At 46.1% G+C, this 15,103-nt stretch overlaps 1 protein-coding gene across 3 annotated transcripts in view; it reads left to right on the forward strand.

Annotated features, from left to right (window-relative positions):
• The window catches only part of AATF (apoptosis antagonizing transcription factor), a 56,407-nt gene that overhangs the window by 14,503 nt on the left and 26,801 nt on the right, over positions 1 to 15,103 (forward strand). For all 3 annotated transcript variants that reach the window (XM_035343276.1, XM_035343275.1, XM_035343277.1), the window contains exons 5-8: positions 3,979 to 4,093; positions 4,415 to 4,619; positions 5,373 to 5,537; positions 6,295 to 6,378. In XM_035343276.1, the coding sequence (XP_035199167.1) occupies positions 3,979 to 4,093; positions 4,415 to 4,619; positions 5,373 to 5,537; positions 6,295 to 6,378 (569 nt within the window). The remainder of the gene's footprint in view (positions 1 to 3,978; positions 4,094 to 4,414; positions 4,620 to 5,372; positions 5,538 to 6,294; positions 6,379 to 15,103) is intronic.

A 15,103-nucleotide genomic window follows, 5' to 3' on the forward strand; every position in this document is an offset into this window, starting at 1 on the left:
TGCTTTTTTCCACTGACTCGAAGTGTCTCTGCGTGAGGCCGTTCCCTGCTGCTCCCTGCCAGCTGCTGCTCTCCGCAGCTGCTTGGCAGGATGAAATGAGAGCCCCTTTTTAGAGGTCATGGAAAAGAGCGCCGGTATTTTCCTGCACAGGAAGCTGCCTTGCTGTAGAAGGGACGGATTTACAGCAACGGGAGGGCCCAGAGGCCATCACAGTCACAGGTCCCTGGTGCTGGGGTTTCGGCAGCAGTGCAGGTGCCCTCTGTGTGCGGAGGGAAGGGTTGTGGGAGGGCCGGATCCCTGCAGCCCCATAGCAGGGGGGTGCCAGCAGCTGAGCAGGTTTGTCCATAACCACTGGCATTGACAAAATTGATTTTTGTGGTTTGAGAGCAGCAGGACAGATTTCATCTCTGGTGGGTCTCCTGACACTTTGATACATGGCAGTGCTGTCCCTGAATGGAGCGAAGTACTCCAGGGCTACTTCGTGGCTGGGTGAGGGGATGTATAAAATGAGAACGTATGAGGAGTATTAACAGAAAGGCACACTTTGATTTACTGATACTGGCTCCCAGCTTTCGTGCTGGATTGATATGCTGTCTGCTGGATCTGGAACAACTTTTTCACTCCTGTACACAAAATGAAGGGGCTCCCCTGGACTCTTCAAAGTGACTCCTACAAGTCTTGCCACAGCAGCGCTGGCAGTTAGAGCCAAGCCCCGTGTGCTGTGTTCCGGTAGCAGCCTGCAGGTGGATCCACTCAGCATCCCTTCTCCTTTCCCTAAGGGCAGTTTTAGAAAAGGTTTCGTGGAAGGAGGATGATGTTGGCCTGGGGCTAGTTGGCCAGGAATAGGAGTTGCTTGGGGGATCATAGGTTCTCGCACTGGAGTGCCGTGAAGGGATCCAGCTGCTTTTGTTTTTGGGGAGGTGCTGAGCCACCTCTCCTCAAAATACCGACTGATGTGCCGGAGTAACTCCTGGAAAGGGAGGTCATTCGAGGTTTGTCTCACGGACCGTTTCTGGTCCCACGTAAGGACAGGTGGTAAAGGTGTGAGTTGTGCCGAGGTGCTGTGGGCTTTGTTCTGTGAGTGGAGCAGGAGGTGGCAGCCTGGTGGTTCTCACACGTGAGGACCGCTGGGTGGTTGCCTTAACGCACTGCTGTGCTCGACAGCTCTGTGTTTGTGACTTCTCTGTTTAATTGTCTGTTTCAGATGAGGAGCAGCATTAAAAAAAAATGATGTGCGGGGGGGAGGAGGAGAGCAGGAGGGTTAGTGCCTGGCTTTCCTTCAAGATGACAGCGTGCAGCTATGAAACAGTTCGGTTTTACGCTGCTGCCTTCGTTCACAAGTGGATTCGGTCTTTCCCCAGCGCAGGGGGTGTAAAAGCAGATGAGGGCATTAGAGGGAAGGGAAGGCAAGGAGACTGGGAAGAAAAGAGTCCCTCCAGGAATTAACTGCAAAATGGGTAGGGCTGGGCTGGGGGGGAAGGAAGGCAAGGGAGGGCGACACTTGGCTTCTGACGTTGGGTTTACAGCACACTTAAGCACCCAACGGTAACAGCGAGAATGCCATCCGGTAATGCTGTTAAATACCCAAGAATTGAAAGCAGGAAATTACCCAGCTGTAAGAGGCTCATGATGAAGGCACTGTCTGCAATAATTAGCCCTCCCACCTGGTTAGACACATGGCCATTGTCTTCCCTGCCCTCTCCATCCCCTTCACTCCAAATAAAATTGCTTCCCATCCCCACTTCTGTTGGGGTCCGTAGCTCGGAGCCTGGGGGAGCTTGAGCCTGTCTTTATTCCTTGCCTGCTCGCTGTGGCCCTGCTCTACCCCAGAAGAGCTGGAGTGCTACTCCAGCTGTAATTGACAGGATCAAAGCCGCCTGGGGTGCATTAGCACTGCTGCTGGAGGATAGGCAGCGGGTAGAAAATAAACAGTTTGGGAAGCTCTGGGGACGTTTAGCTGTGTCGCGGGCAGTCGGGAAGGTTTTGCTGCTTTAAGCTGTGCAGTCAGGGTGGGGTGGGGGCACTTCTCTGCAAACGATGCTTTAGCTCATACACGTACAACAAATGCAGTTTTAAGGGCTTTTGTCTGTCTCATAGAATTGTCTTGATGCTAGCACACAGCTGTTTTACAAGTACAGCAAGCCTAATCTGTTACTGGCTTACAGGAAGAGCTGTCGGAACATATCCATAAGAACCGTGGGCCGGGGGAGGCTGAGGCCAGCTGCTGATGTGCAGCAAAAATCTGAGAGCGACTTCTCCTTGGCAGTCCTGTTCCGGAGGCCAGGCTGTGATTTATCTGAGGATGGTGACTACTAGGCAATATCACAGTGGTAACGTAAGAGAGATTGAGACCTCCGAATGTCTGCGCTGATTTCTTCTTGCGCCGTCTAGGTGTGGCTGATGAAGATTTGCTGCTCATTCTACCCATTATCTCCGTGTCCTCCAGTAAAAAAAAAAACAAACACAAAAATCAAGTGGTGCAAAGTTCCCCCCATCCCGTTGCGCCAGCTACAAAGCAAGAAGCAGCTTTGGGAGCTGAGCAGAACAACCCCATTGGCTTCACGTCAGCGTAGGAACTGGCAGAGGAGCTGCCGGGAAGTTCTGCGGTGCGTCCCCATGAGCTCCTCCTGTGCTCCAGACAAGGCCCCGCGCTGTCACCAGTGCTTCTGTGTTCCCTTGGGGACACTGGGTGCCTGGGGAGGGAAGCCAAGCCTGTGTGAGCACATCCTGCAAGAAAACAGAGCCCGGGTGCTGTGTGCTGCAGTCCTCCAAGTGGTGCATTCCCCCCCCTTTCAGTGGGGCCTCTCTGTAAAAGCAGAAAGCAGCACACCCGCGTCAGGTCAATAGAAATAAATCTGTGGGGTTTGGTTTGGGTTTGGGGATGGACGTGTGCTAAGGGTTTCTGCCTTTAGGAGCTGACCCCGTGACTGATGAGTGCCGGTGTACAGAGAGTTGGTGTAGGCCTGGACAAACACTTGTTTTATGGCAGCGTTCTGCAGGGAGGCTTGTTGGTTGCCACAAAAGAACTATTTTTGAAGAACAGATGCTGCAGTGGCGTGCAGTTAACCCTTCCCTACAGTCAGCTCACTGCGTGTCCACGGAGGACATGAGATCGGTGAACACAGATCGTTTGCTCTGCATCTACACAGACACAGGAGAATTGCCAGCTATGCTGGGTAGGCAACATCAGAACTACCGTCAGGATTTGTGGCCTGCGTTTCAGCTTTTCTGATCAGAATCCTCTCATTAAACTTGCCAGGCCATTGTTTAAGTTTGCCTCATAGATCAGATCTTGCTACATTTAATTTTACTTACAATCTAATTTTTATACCTCCTGCGTGGTGAGCACAGCGGCATAGAAACCAGCAATAGTCACAGCCCTGCAGGAGCTCATTTTTTCTTCTTGCTCTCCCTCCTTCTGCTCCCTATAACGTGCACATTGTGTACAAGAAAGAAAAGGGAGAGGTCAGGCCTAGCTGGGATGTGTGTGTATACATTTTCCCTTGCGCTGCGTCATAATATTTGACGGAAGCTGGCATCTATCACAAAACACAGGGCAGAAATGAGTTAGTCAGCAAAAAGGTTGTTGTCGTGTGTGTCGTGAAGGCCTTCTGCACACATTACTGTGTTTCTTCAGTATGTTAATCCTGGAGGCTCTGCAGCCTGCATGTTTGTCAATGAAACATGAGATCAGGGTACTCCCGCTGTGCAGCCAGGCAGAAGGTTAGAAGGCAGCTCTCCCTCCCTCCCTCCCTCCCTGTTTAGGAAAGAAGTGCTCTTTCGTAGTGCGGTGTTGTTTACCATTAACAGTTATAAATCAGCTTGAAGTTAAACTCACAACTCAAACTGATTAGAGAAAAACATTCCATTGGACACACAAGAGCTGTGGCAGAAATTCAGATTTGAGCTGAAGAAGCTAGATCTTCACCCAAAGCAAGGATCTGTGGAAAATCCTCCCGTGTGTCTCTTGTTCTGCAGGTTGTAAAGCTGTGGAGGCGTTGCTGAGAGTACTGGTGGACCTTCAGGATGAGCTGCTTTACCAGTACCCAGGCACGAGGCACCTGGTGGATGGAAGACAATCAAAACCTGAGAGGTGAATACAGAATAAGACAAGTCCTTTCTGAATCATTTGGTATCCCACTAAGCAGGAAAATGCACAATTTTCTTGACTTCTCACAGCTTTTTCTGCTGTTCTCTCCACTGATGTTGTGTCTGGGTGACACATGCTGGACAAATGACCATTTACCTTCCCTAGCCTGTTGTGTGATCTCTTGACAGTGGAGAAGGGGCTAAGCCGTGCCTCTTTCCCTGAAGTACCACCACGGAGTGGAATGAGCATGGGTTGTGGTGGAGGGGCTGTTCACAATTCACACGTTGCTTTGCACAGGGTGTTTAGTCTGTACTTTTCTTCTAGCGATGATGAAATTCCCAGCAGTAGTGATGAAGAGCGAGTGGTGGAAGCTCAGGAGAAGAGGAGGCGCCCCCCAAAACGAAAGCTGACGCTGGAGGACTACCCGGACTTCATAGCCAAGCGGTATGCTGACTTCAGGACGTATCGGAACAGCATCCTGCAGAAGTGGCACGAGAAGACCAAGTTGGCATCTGGCAAAATGGGCAAGGCAAGTCTCTGTGTGTGCTGATCTGCGTGCCATTAGCAGAGGTGTGTGGCACAGCAGTTGATTGGGAAGTCTTCTCTTACGGATATTCCAAGCTAGGCCAAGTGTTACAGCAGTGAGTATTAAATACGCATTTACATTCTTTTCCCCAACCTTAGTGGAGTTTGGAAAGAGTCTTAGATTTCAGATTTCAAAGGCATAAGCTGCTCTTCTCTTTGTTTTGAGGGGATGGGCAGGAATTTTTTTCTCAGGGGCAAATGGTTTCCCAAAGTTTTTTACTATCCTTTCGTGTAGTATTGGTTTTCTTCCATCTCCACTGTTCTCTAGCAGCAAGAAAGCTCTTTGAAAACGCCGTATTGCCGATCAGCAAGCTGCTGGGGTTTTCCCATGGAACTAGTAGGGGTTTCTGTGGGCCTCCTCCTCCACAAAGCCTATACTTGAATACAGTGGGTAATCATTTCACCCTAAGATCCCGGGTCTCCTAGCGTCTGCGAGTTAATATTGATCATGAGAAGTTCATCTGAACCAGAACAACAAAAGCATTTTATTAAGCCAGGCCTTGGATTGCCTCAGGTTGGGAAGGGAAGGAGAGAGAGAAACAAATAAAAAAATCCTAGCAAAAATCCTGCACCAAAGCCCAAACCCCCTCCTCTTGGAATGCTCGCTGCTTATCCACTGACATGGAAAGATAGAGGAACACTGCTGCCTTGAGGAAAAGCTTTCTGCATTATCTGACACTAGTTAATGTTGTTGCAGGGTTTCGGTGCCTTTGAGCGTTCAATCTTGACTCAGATTGATCATATTATGATGGACAAAGAGAGATTACTACGGCGGACACAGACCAAGCGATCAGTGTATAAAGTGCTGGGAAAGAAGGAACAGGAATCTCAGCCGGTCCCTGAATCTTTGCCTGAAAATTCGGTAAGGGTATTTCGTTTACATAACCCATCCTGTGGAAGCAGTGAAACTCTGCAAAACAATTAGCTCGAGCCTTTAGCAGGTAATATTCTCGTTTGGGAGAGATTTATGGAGGGCCTATCTGAGTGCTGATTTGTGTAATGTAATGGCTAACAAAAAGATGTAGACATTTCAATTCCATTTTTATGGCGTTTGCATTATCTCCTGTGCCAGTTCCTGACAGGGGAAAACAATGTTTGGTCTGTGATTGTGCTGTAGGAACTGATGGTCACTAAATCAGCTTCCTGAGGCAGCAACTGCAAAACTTTGTTTTTACTCTGGAGTTTAGAGTCTTTAACCCAGAAAATCATACTGCATGTAACCTACGGACTATGGTAGTAGTAAGTCTGTTATTAATTTAGTATTTAAGAACAAATAAATACTCAGTTCTGAGAGATCATGTAGAATTACTGCACTTGCAAGATGTATTTTTGCCGTTACATTAAAAATATCTGTAGTATTTTGCCAGAAAGACTTTGTATAGTCCTATTTATTTCCCAGTAAAGGTATCATAAATCTATTTTGACATTGGCAGCGTTTCTGCCTTGCCTTTAAATGTATTCCTAGTCCTTAAAAGCTTGTTATGATGGGAGCTTTTCTCCATTTTTTTGGATCTTCAGGTGTTTACAAGCTGCTACACGTGAACTCCTCAGAGTTGGGGACGGAAACATGCACGTATTTCCTTTCAGTATTTCCTTCAGTATTTCCTTTGTGCTTCTAGGAAGTCGTTCCTCAGACTGATTCCAACAGGCACCTGAAGGACATAGACGAGGAAATCTTTGATGATGACGACTTCTACCACCAGGTAAGTGACCGTAAATCCGTGTCGGTGTTAGGGCTCCACTCCTTAACATTTACCAAACGAATGCAGTCAGTTCTGTGGTCTGCATTTCTCTGAGCAGTGAAACTCAGTCATCTGTCGTAACATCTGAAGTCTCTGGAGATTCCTCCAAGGATTTCGCTCTTCGCTTTCAACGTAGGGCTGTGAGCTCAAACTTGCGTCGTGGATGTAAACGGACTGCCGTTACTGAACTGCTGTGCTCAAGTGAGTCAGGGCTGCAGGATGAGGCCTGTGTCTGCAGCTCTCACTGGTGAGCATTGCTACACAAGAAAAAAATCACAGAATTCTCCAAAGGTGACCGTTTTTCTGTGGGTAGAGTCCAGCTATGAAAAATGATTCGAGTAGATTCTCAAAAGCACCTCAGTTACTCTGATCTCGACCTAAATCATCTCATCTACCTACAGGTTGAAAAAAACTGCAGGGCTTCTGTAGCACTTTTCCTGGAGCTGTGCCAGGTTGGATTGGGGCCAGCTATTCTTTTTATTTGCAGAATTCTTAGAAATGAGCAATCTGCACCAAGCGTGTGGAGGCTGCAGCTTAGGGAAACCTCATGTTTGTAATTTATTTAATAAACGACAGTGCCAGCTTTATAAAATAGTGAAACTGCCATATGTTGAGGAGTGTGGTGCACTGTAAGTCGTACCCCAGTGCATGAAAAACTAGTTTTGCTCTGATGATCTACGGAACATTCTAACTTCAGGACTAAACAAATACAATTATATCCTTAGAAAGGCAGAAATGTCTGATCTGAATAGTTATTAAAGTGGCTAGCAAAGTGTTTAGGCAGTGGAAAAGAGCTGTTGCTGTGTGGCTGTGCTCCGAGTGTTTCGTGTTTGTGAGGTTCCTACTCAGGGCAGGCTGCCTCAGGGCCTGGAAGGGATTCCACGCTAGCTGTTCTCCACATCTGTGCAATTTATTGTGAAACACCTCTGCCAGTATCGCAGTGAATCGAGCAGCGTCTCGGAGGTGAGCGAAGATGTTGGCTTCATCTGCATAGGCTTGAAAATGGAGATTGGAGAGAGCGTGGTGTTGGCAGCAGGGGCTGAAGAGGCCCAGTCTGTTATGCAGAGGGATAATACTGACCTAGAATGGGGGCAAGTGGACCTGAAGCCCAGCTCTAAGGTTCAAGTGGGCCATAAGAACACAGAACTAATTAAGGAAGTATAATAAAACAGTGAAGTGGTCAAGGAGAAATAGCTGTGATTGGCAGTCTTTGGACCTGTGCTTATTGGCCATGAAATGTTAAATTTTTTAAAGAAAAATAGCAATAGATGAATGGTCCATCTTCCTTTTTAATAACTTTAACTTCGATAAATCCTCACTTCAGAATTATGACTAGTCACAGCTTAGCTTTTCCCCTCACTGGTTAATTGGGGTGCTGGGGTTAATCTAAATTAAAACTTAAACTAATAGAGGTCATTGAGGGAAGAGAATCACCTGAGTAAAACAAATGGGTCTGCCAGGCACAACTGTGTCTTGGCCATTTCCCAAGAGGGAAGTGGCAGCAAATTGGAGTTGTTTCAGCATTCGGGAGAGGTGAAGGATGGGTGACACTGGTTTAATGTACGGCACCTCCGGAAACATTCCAGATTGCATTTCTTGCTGTACCAACTGCTGCCTCCCGCGCGCACTGAATGGGAGCAGGACCAGCCAACAACATCTGGCAGCACAGCAAGGAATGGGTGCAACTTTCGAAACCCCATAGACTCTAAATATGGTGCTTAGCCTGGTGGAGGCTTTAATCACTTACTACACTTTGGCAGCGGGCTACGACAGCTTATCCTAGCCTCGTACATCACGCACAGACATCTGCTGAGCTGCGAGGCAGCTACACATTCATTTTCCTTTCTTGCCCTTTTTTTTTTTTCCCCGTCCCTCCCTCCCTTCCACCCTTCTCCTCTCCTCCCGTCCCCAATATGCTTCATGGGAGAGATGATCTGTAAAGATTACTGCTTCATTGTGTGCAAGTAATTGTGGGGATGCCAGCCCCTTGACAGACACCGCGCAGCACCTGTTCCACTGACCTGGTTAATTTCTTCTGTTGAGTGGGATTTGGCAGAGATTGGAGCTGAAGCCAATTCAGTGATAAGGCTAAAGAAAATGGCTGTATGTTTTCTGTCACCTCCCAATTAAATTGGTTTCATAAAGTGCTTTCCTTTATTTGTCAGGGTGGTAAGCTGGAGCCAAACGTTGCATTCAGAGAGGGTAGAGTGCATTACAATGGAGTGCTGACAGTATGGAGAATGCGTTTCCTTTCACATGGGTCATAACTGTGCAGTGCTTTTGTGTGTGTGTGCATGCATGTGTGTACACGTATAAATAAAACATAGAAAGGGAGCTCGTTCTTCAGGAGTTACCAGCAGCAATGGCTCTGATTGCTGCAGCTGAGGTGCTCAGACACTGCCCTCTGTAATACTCTGTGCAAAGGCTGCGTGTACATTTCAGTGGGGTTTTTTCTTTGTATTTACATTTAGGTACAGACCTCTTTAGTATTATTTTATTTTTTCTGGGAAACACAATCGTTAATTTTCATTACTATTCATTGTCGAATAGTAGGATTTATCAAAGAAAAATTGGGATAAAGAACACGAGACACCAACTTTCTGTATATTTCAGTGTGAAATGAAGTAATTAAAAATGAACGAGATCTGATAAATGTGCACAAATTAATTAAAGTAGCTCTGCTGTTGTGTTATAGATTATAATCCAGAGCTCTTTAATGAGAGGAACGCCAGAATTGTCTGGACTAGGTCTGGTGTTTGCTGGAATTCACCTTGTGGGGCTGGTGGAATTTTACAGTGGCTCAGGATTTACCTCTGTTCTCACTGCTCATCCCACTTCACCTTTCCTCACATTCCTCAGTTGTTTTAGGAGCAGTTACAAGTGTTCTTGTGGTGGCCCATGTTGAAAGGTAATACGTGGCCAAACTGAATGATGCAAGTGCAACATTTTCATGTAGGTTGCACTGGAGGAGCATAATTAAATTGGTTCAGAAAGATCCTCACTAATGACAGCAGTGAGAGTCTAGACCCCATTTCTTCTAAACTCTTGTGCATACAAGGTTTCCAGGAAGGAAAAAGGCTAAATTTTCAGAAGTCGTATTTATGTAGAGTTCATTACAGCTGACATTGCAGCATTAAGACTTAAAATTCCAGCCTGCTACCCGAGAGCTGCAGGTCCGCCATGCTACAGTGGAGATTTTATTAGTAGTTTGAAATACTCTAGTAAAGGAGAGTGGAAATTGGTTTATTTCCAACAGGAATTAGGTTAGTGTTCATCTGCTAAGCGTTCCACTGGTCGCAGCTCTTCCCAGAAAAGTTCATCACTGATGGCAGCAGGTACGCCTAAAGAGAATTAGGAACGTGCATAATCCCTGCTCCCTCTGCTCTCCTGCTCCCTCCTCCTCTGTTTTGTTGCATGTCACCGCTTTTTATAACGCCACCAGTCACGTTTGCGATCACCACGACTTCCAGAAGCTAAGCAGAGCTGGTGTGGATGCAAACTTTGAGTCTTCCAGCAGCGCTGGCAGCAGTCTGTGGGGCAGGGCTGGCGTGGTGCTGGCGAGGACTGCCTTTCTTCAGCCGCTGCCGTGTGCTGCAATGAACTCTGTGTCTGGGATTTGTTCCTGGGGTGGGTGAGCTTACGTGGTGAGAAGTCTTGCTCCATTCCTTGTTTATACCGTAATTACTTAGGAAAAGAGTTGATGCTGTAGAAAACTCTGATTTGAGGCCTTGTCACTTTTTGTTCCTTGGGGGGCAGCACTGTATGTGCCTGCCCACTTGGCACTCTCTGTGAAAGACGGGATTTTTCAAAGCGAGGAAGAGATCTGGCTAACTTTCCCAATTTAACCTTCAGAATTCCTCCTTCAATCTGCGTGACCGCAAAATGACTTTCTGATTCTCTTATTAAGATACTTGTAGCTCAATTTGTTTCTGTGCTGGGCTGTACATCTTTCCAAGTCACAGCTTTTTAACATTCTTTACATCCTTGAGTCCCAACCAAGAGTAGGCCTAAAGCAGTTCCTGGGCGCGTACTGTGTTTGCCTCTCTCAGGTATTTGATAATGCCATAAACAAGTAATTACTAATCTAGTGAACTATTAAAAGTCGATACTGGTGAAGAATAGAGAGAAGACTGGCTTTCTGACAAGCTGGTTTACCTTAATTAAAGTGGTGAGTGATTAATACGGACAGCTGATCTTGTGTCTTTAATTAGATGCATTTAGAGTTTTGTGTGAGTAAGAGATGTCTCGAACCATCCCACAGGTTAATGGCAATACAATACTCTTATCACGGGCATGTATCTTTCAAATGGCTGGGTAGATGGTTAATAACACGTTTTAAAGCTTGATTTGAAACGTCTCGTAATGGGATATCAGAAAATGCGCAAGTCAGTGCCTACTTCATACAAAACTGAATTTCAATACAGTATTTTTTATGAGGTGACCGTCCAGTGATTTCACCTGGCAGTTTAGATTTTTACATTATAAATAGATTACAGGAAATTATATATCAACAAGTGTTTTGGGAGGATTTAAAAATGCAGTTTGAGATGCAGTACAAATTTCCTCTGGCACTGCTAGAAATCCAGATGGTGTTAAGCTGCTAGTGTGTGGCAGCTCGAAAGGAAAAGAGACGTCTTGTTTCTGTGTCAAAGCAGAATGCAGTGTAAAATGTAGAAAGAGACTTGAAATAGAAGCAACCTTTTCATTATTTATGCTGTTTACAATAATTGTACAGTGAGTATATATGTGAAAAAGAAGGAAAAAATGACGTGATTTATCACGGCTGTCCAAAGAATACAGAAGATAAAAAATAAATTAAAAAGTATTGAAATTACACTGATAAAAGGCAGCTCTGACAACTTTCAGTTCAGAAGTGGAGTGACTTTGCACTTTTACCACTAAAGAGGAAAAGCAGTCGGTGTTTGTATTCTTATTTCTTCACTTGGACTCGGCAACTTGTGCTCAGCTTCTCTCTTTTGATCTCCTACAATGATTTTGTTAAAAAAAAACCAACAACTGCTTTTTAAAAATGATTAGAATATAACTTAATGATAACACGTTTTTTCACTGTGACTTGTAATATTGCAGCTCTCTGAGACAGGCTGAAGGTAATTTGCCTGAGCTTTTGAAAGGATTTTGTGTTAAAAGACATCAGGGCGCTGTGAGTAGACCTTCATGCCACATTAATTGTTTGTTTATTGTCTCCAGTTAGAGATGCACACTTAGCTAGAAAAGCCCACAGAGGTAATTTGCAAATATTTTAGAGTTCCTCACTAATAAACAGAGTGGGTTTTTTAGCCAAGGGAGTGACAGTGCTCTAATAAAGGTGAGCAGCTGCTGGTAAACCTGTAGTCTGGCTTTCTCACGTTTTCTCGTTGTTTCTAAATCCACATAAGTTGCATCCTTTTTTGTTTCTGTTGCTTCCAACAAACGACTAAGCTGGCAGAAACAGTACAAGGTTCTGCTTTCACGCTGCTCTGCACAGTTGTTCTAAAATGAACATTGTTGGCCCCGTTTGGTATTGCTGATGCGGGGAGCCCAGCAGCACTACGGTGACTTCCTCGTACAGCAGCAAGCACAACGACTGGGCTGAGACCGCGTCTCACCGCCCCTCGTACCTGACTCGGTGAATTCAAAGCCAGCGGTGCCTCTCGCAAGACAGAGCAGGTGGCTTTGATGCACGGTAGCAGAAATGACCTGTGCCTTTACTGGCTTCTCTGAAGACCTGAATAACATCAGAGAGAAAGTGTTTCTTTTGTTCCAGTTACATTTCTCAGGTTTGTAACCTAAATATAGATCAACTTCTGCAAAATATTAATTTGAACTGGTCTGTGAGGGCAAAGAAAAGTCTCTTTTGTCACGAGGCTTATTTCAGCTACTTCAGCTCTTTGTCTCAACTGGAAATTCTTAGGGGTCTGCAAATCAGAAAGGTCAGCAACTGTAGTATTAGGAACACTGATAGATAGTGCATGAAAATGAGACCTAACCTCTAAAATGAAAATTGACCTCTAAAATGAGAAATGAATCTCTATTACCCTTGAACAACACCCTCATGGCATTTCTAAATCCCTCTAATTCTGTACGATGTGCTGCATCTCCTAACTAGCAGACGGGGAGTCCCTTTAAGGTGAATTCTTCAGAAAGCACACATCAGTGACTCCAGTGTAAATTTTAACAATGCCTTTGGTGTCAGCGCAGGTAGGTGAATACAAGCTGCTTTTGAAGCTTTCGCCTTGGGTCACATCCTGTGGGTACGTCGCTTTGCTCTTTGTCAGCCGTTGCAGATGTTAATTCCTTTCGGGTGCTCCGAACACAGGAGGGTGAATCAGTTCTGCTCCTGGCCCAGCGCTAGCGCTGCCTGCGGGCTTTGGTAAGCCACACCACGTGTGTGCTTTTCTTTACGTGTGTGACAGGTAGTCCCTGGTTTTGACCAGGGAGCCTGATTTGCTTGGGTTTAATAGGATTTGCAAGCGCTCGTTGATACCTGGATAAAAATTTTCTCCGATGTGAAGCTTTATTGAGTTCAGAAACACAAGCACACACTCATGGCAAGCATCGCCCCGTCATTCCAAAGAGAAACAAAACTCACACGAGCAGCTTTCTTCGCTTTCTTCCACTTACTACTGCCCCTTGTCCACTTTGCCCAGAGTTTATCCTCCTGGTTCCTTTTGGTAGGAGCAGCTTGGAGCTGGTAGTGGAGCTGCAGCCCCCTGGGTCTGCAGGTAGGCAGCTGTGTGTGTTTGTGTGGGAGGGCGAGCTGGGCTTTCTGAAGTTCAGGGAAGATGTGAAGAGGTGAAGGAGGGAAAGCAAAAAGGGGGATGTTTCAAATCACAGCCTTTTGATGCTGAAATTGCCTAACTCCAAACTCTGTCTTCACACATCAGGGCTTAATTCTGATAGTGATTTACTTACACTTCCTAGTTAATAATTAGCCATTGGGAGACACCATATATCACTCCTAACGGAATATATGGGGGCTGATGAGAGTTTTCTGTTTTGACTAATAAATTTAAACCAGAATCGCCAAGCTTAATGAAATATTACAGCTTCGGAAGTGTTTTAAGTCTTGTGCTGTGAAAACAGTGTTACTTTATGCAGTAAATGAATTTATCATTCATTCTGTATCCCGAGCCCTAGCTGGCTCTGGAGCATGGGCTGAATGCAAGACTGTGAACTAGAAAGCGGAAAAACTAATCAAATCCTTAAAGACCAAAGGCAGCGAGGCAGGTCTAGACTGACTTTTTCAACGGTAGCCTCTGGCTACATCCACTTTTATTTTAGTAACCATTGTTAGCATGATTTATAACTTCAGCTTTAAGACGTACACTATTTAGATGTAGTAAGATGCTTCGCAGCTTTTATTTCTCTTTCCTAATTTCCCTCTTCTCCTTGCTCTTTTTTAATTCCCCCTCATGCCTGTCCCCCTTCCCTCGCCCCAGCAGTGTCCCCAGTCTTGCAGGTGACGCCGCATTGAAAGAACATTTCACTGCCAGCCCCAAGGTCTCCAAGGCAGCTCTGCCCCAGCTCTGGCTGATGTGTTGGCCTGCTCGGTGCCCAGGAGACAGCTGTGTGCAGGGCTTCGCCTCCCGCTGGTGCACAAAGCTCTCCCCTGCTAGCTCTGGTGAGAGGATGCTCCGAGCACAGGGGACATGTCCCCAGCGGGTAACGGGACCGTGCTGTTGCCCTGCCCGGCAGCACACAGCTCAGCACCTCGCAGAGCTGTGGGCAGAGCTGGAAGACCCGGGTGCCACCAGCCCATGACTTGGTGGGCCACCAGGACGAGGCAGTCCTGCTGCTTGGCTCTCAGAGCGTCGGGACGTGCGTGGTGCCGTGTTCTGTGCCTCGGCCGCTGCCATTACAGCTCAGCAGTTTTCTCTGTGCATTGCAAGGAAGCAAGATCAGAGGTGCCAGTAAACACATCTTACCGCCGGTACAGGAAGAAGCACTAAAATGTAGCAGCACCATTTCTGGCTGCCGTTAAACCCTCCCTCCCACCTTGCTTTTGACAGCATATTGACTAGAAACCAAGATCCCATTTCTGCTTAGCCTTAAGGGCAGCTGTTTACAGAGTAGCGGTGTTACATAGGTTTACTGTGTCGTATGTCTGTGTAACACTGGATTTGGATCTTGTATTTAGCTGCCAGAAGTGACTGTGATGAAGTGGGAGAGATAAACTGATAGATTGTGTGCCAGAAAGATGTTGGGAATCAATCAGATAAACAGGGCAGAGAAATAGCTTGCTGTTTTCTAGTGATAATAAACCAGAGGCCTCTGTTCCTGGAATTCTTAAATGTAATTTCTGTAGTAATCTCCAAAAATAGGCAAATAGAGGGGGAAAAGAAGTAGATTTTAATTGTGCTTGAATTGTTCTTTTTTTAATATGATGTATGCCTTGAAGGCAGGGGAAGATGTGGACAGGAATAAACATTTACTCTGTTGCTTGATTGTCTTCCATTTAAAAACAAAAAAGGTCATAAAACGATAACCGTCTACTTTTAAATGGCAGTTTTTTGGCCTTTCCCCCTCAGTCCAGCAGCATACAGAAGCCAGAGCAGCGCGCACAGTGGCAGCCCTGGGGACCAGCTTTATACAGAAACGCCTCTGTTTGCCTCCAGCGTTATGCTCCAGTCACGTGCACTGCGGGGACTGTTTTGGAAGAAAACTGCTTTATCCCTTGGAAAACTTT

The sequence above is a fragment of the Oxyura jamaicensis genome, chromosome 19 (genome assembly GCF_011077185.1).
Source record: "Oxyura jamaicensis isolate SHBP4307 breed ruddy duck chromosome 19, BPBGC_Ojam_1.0, whole genome shotgun sequence".
NCBI lineage: Eukaryota > Metazoa > Chordata > Aves > Anseriformes > Anatidae > Oxyura > Oxyura jamaicensis.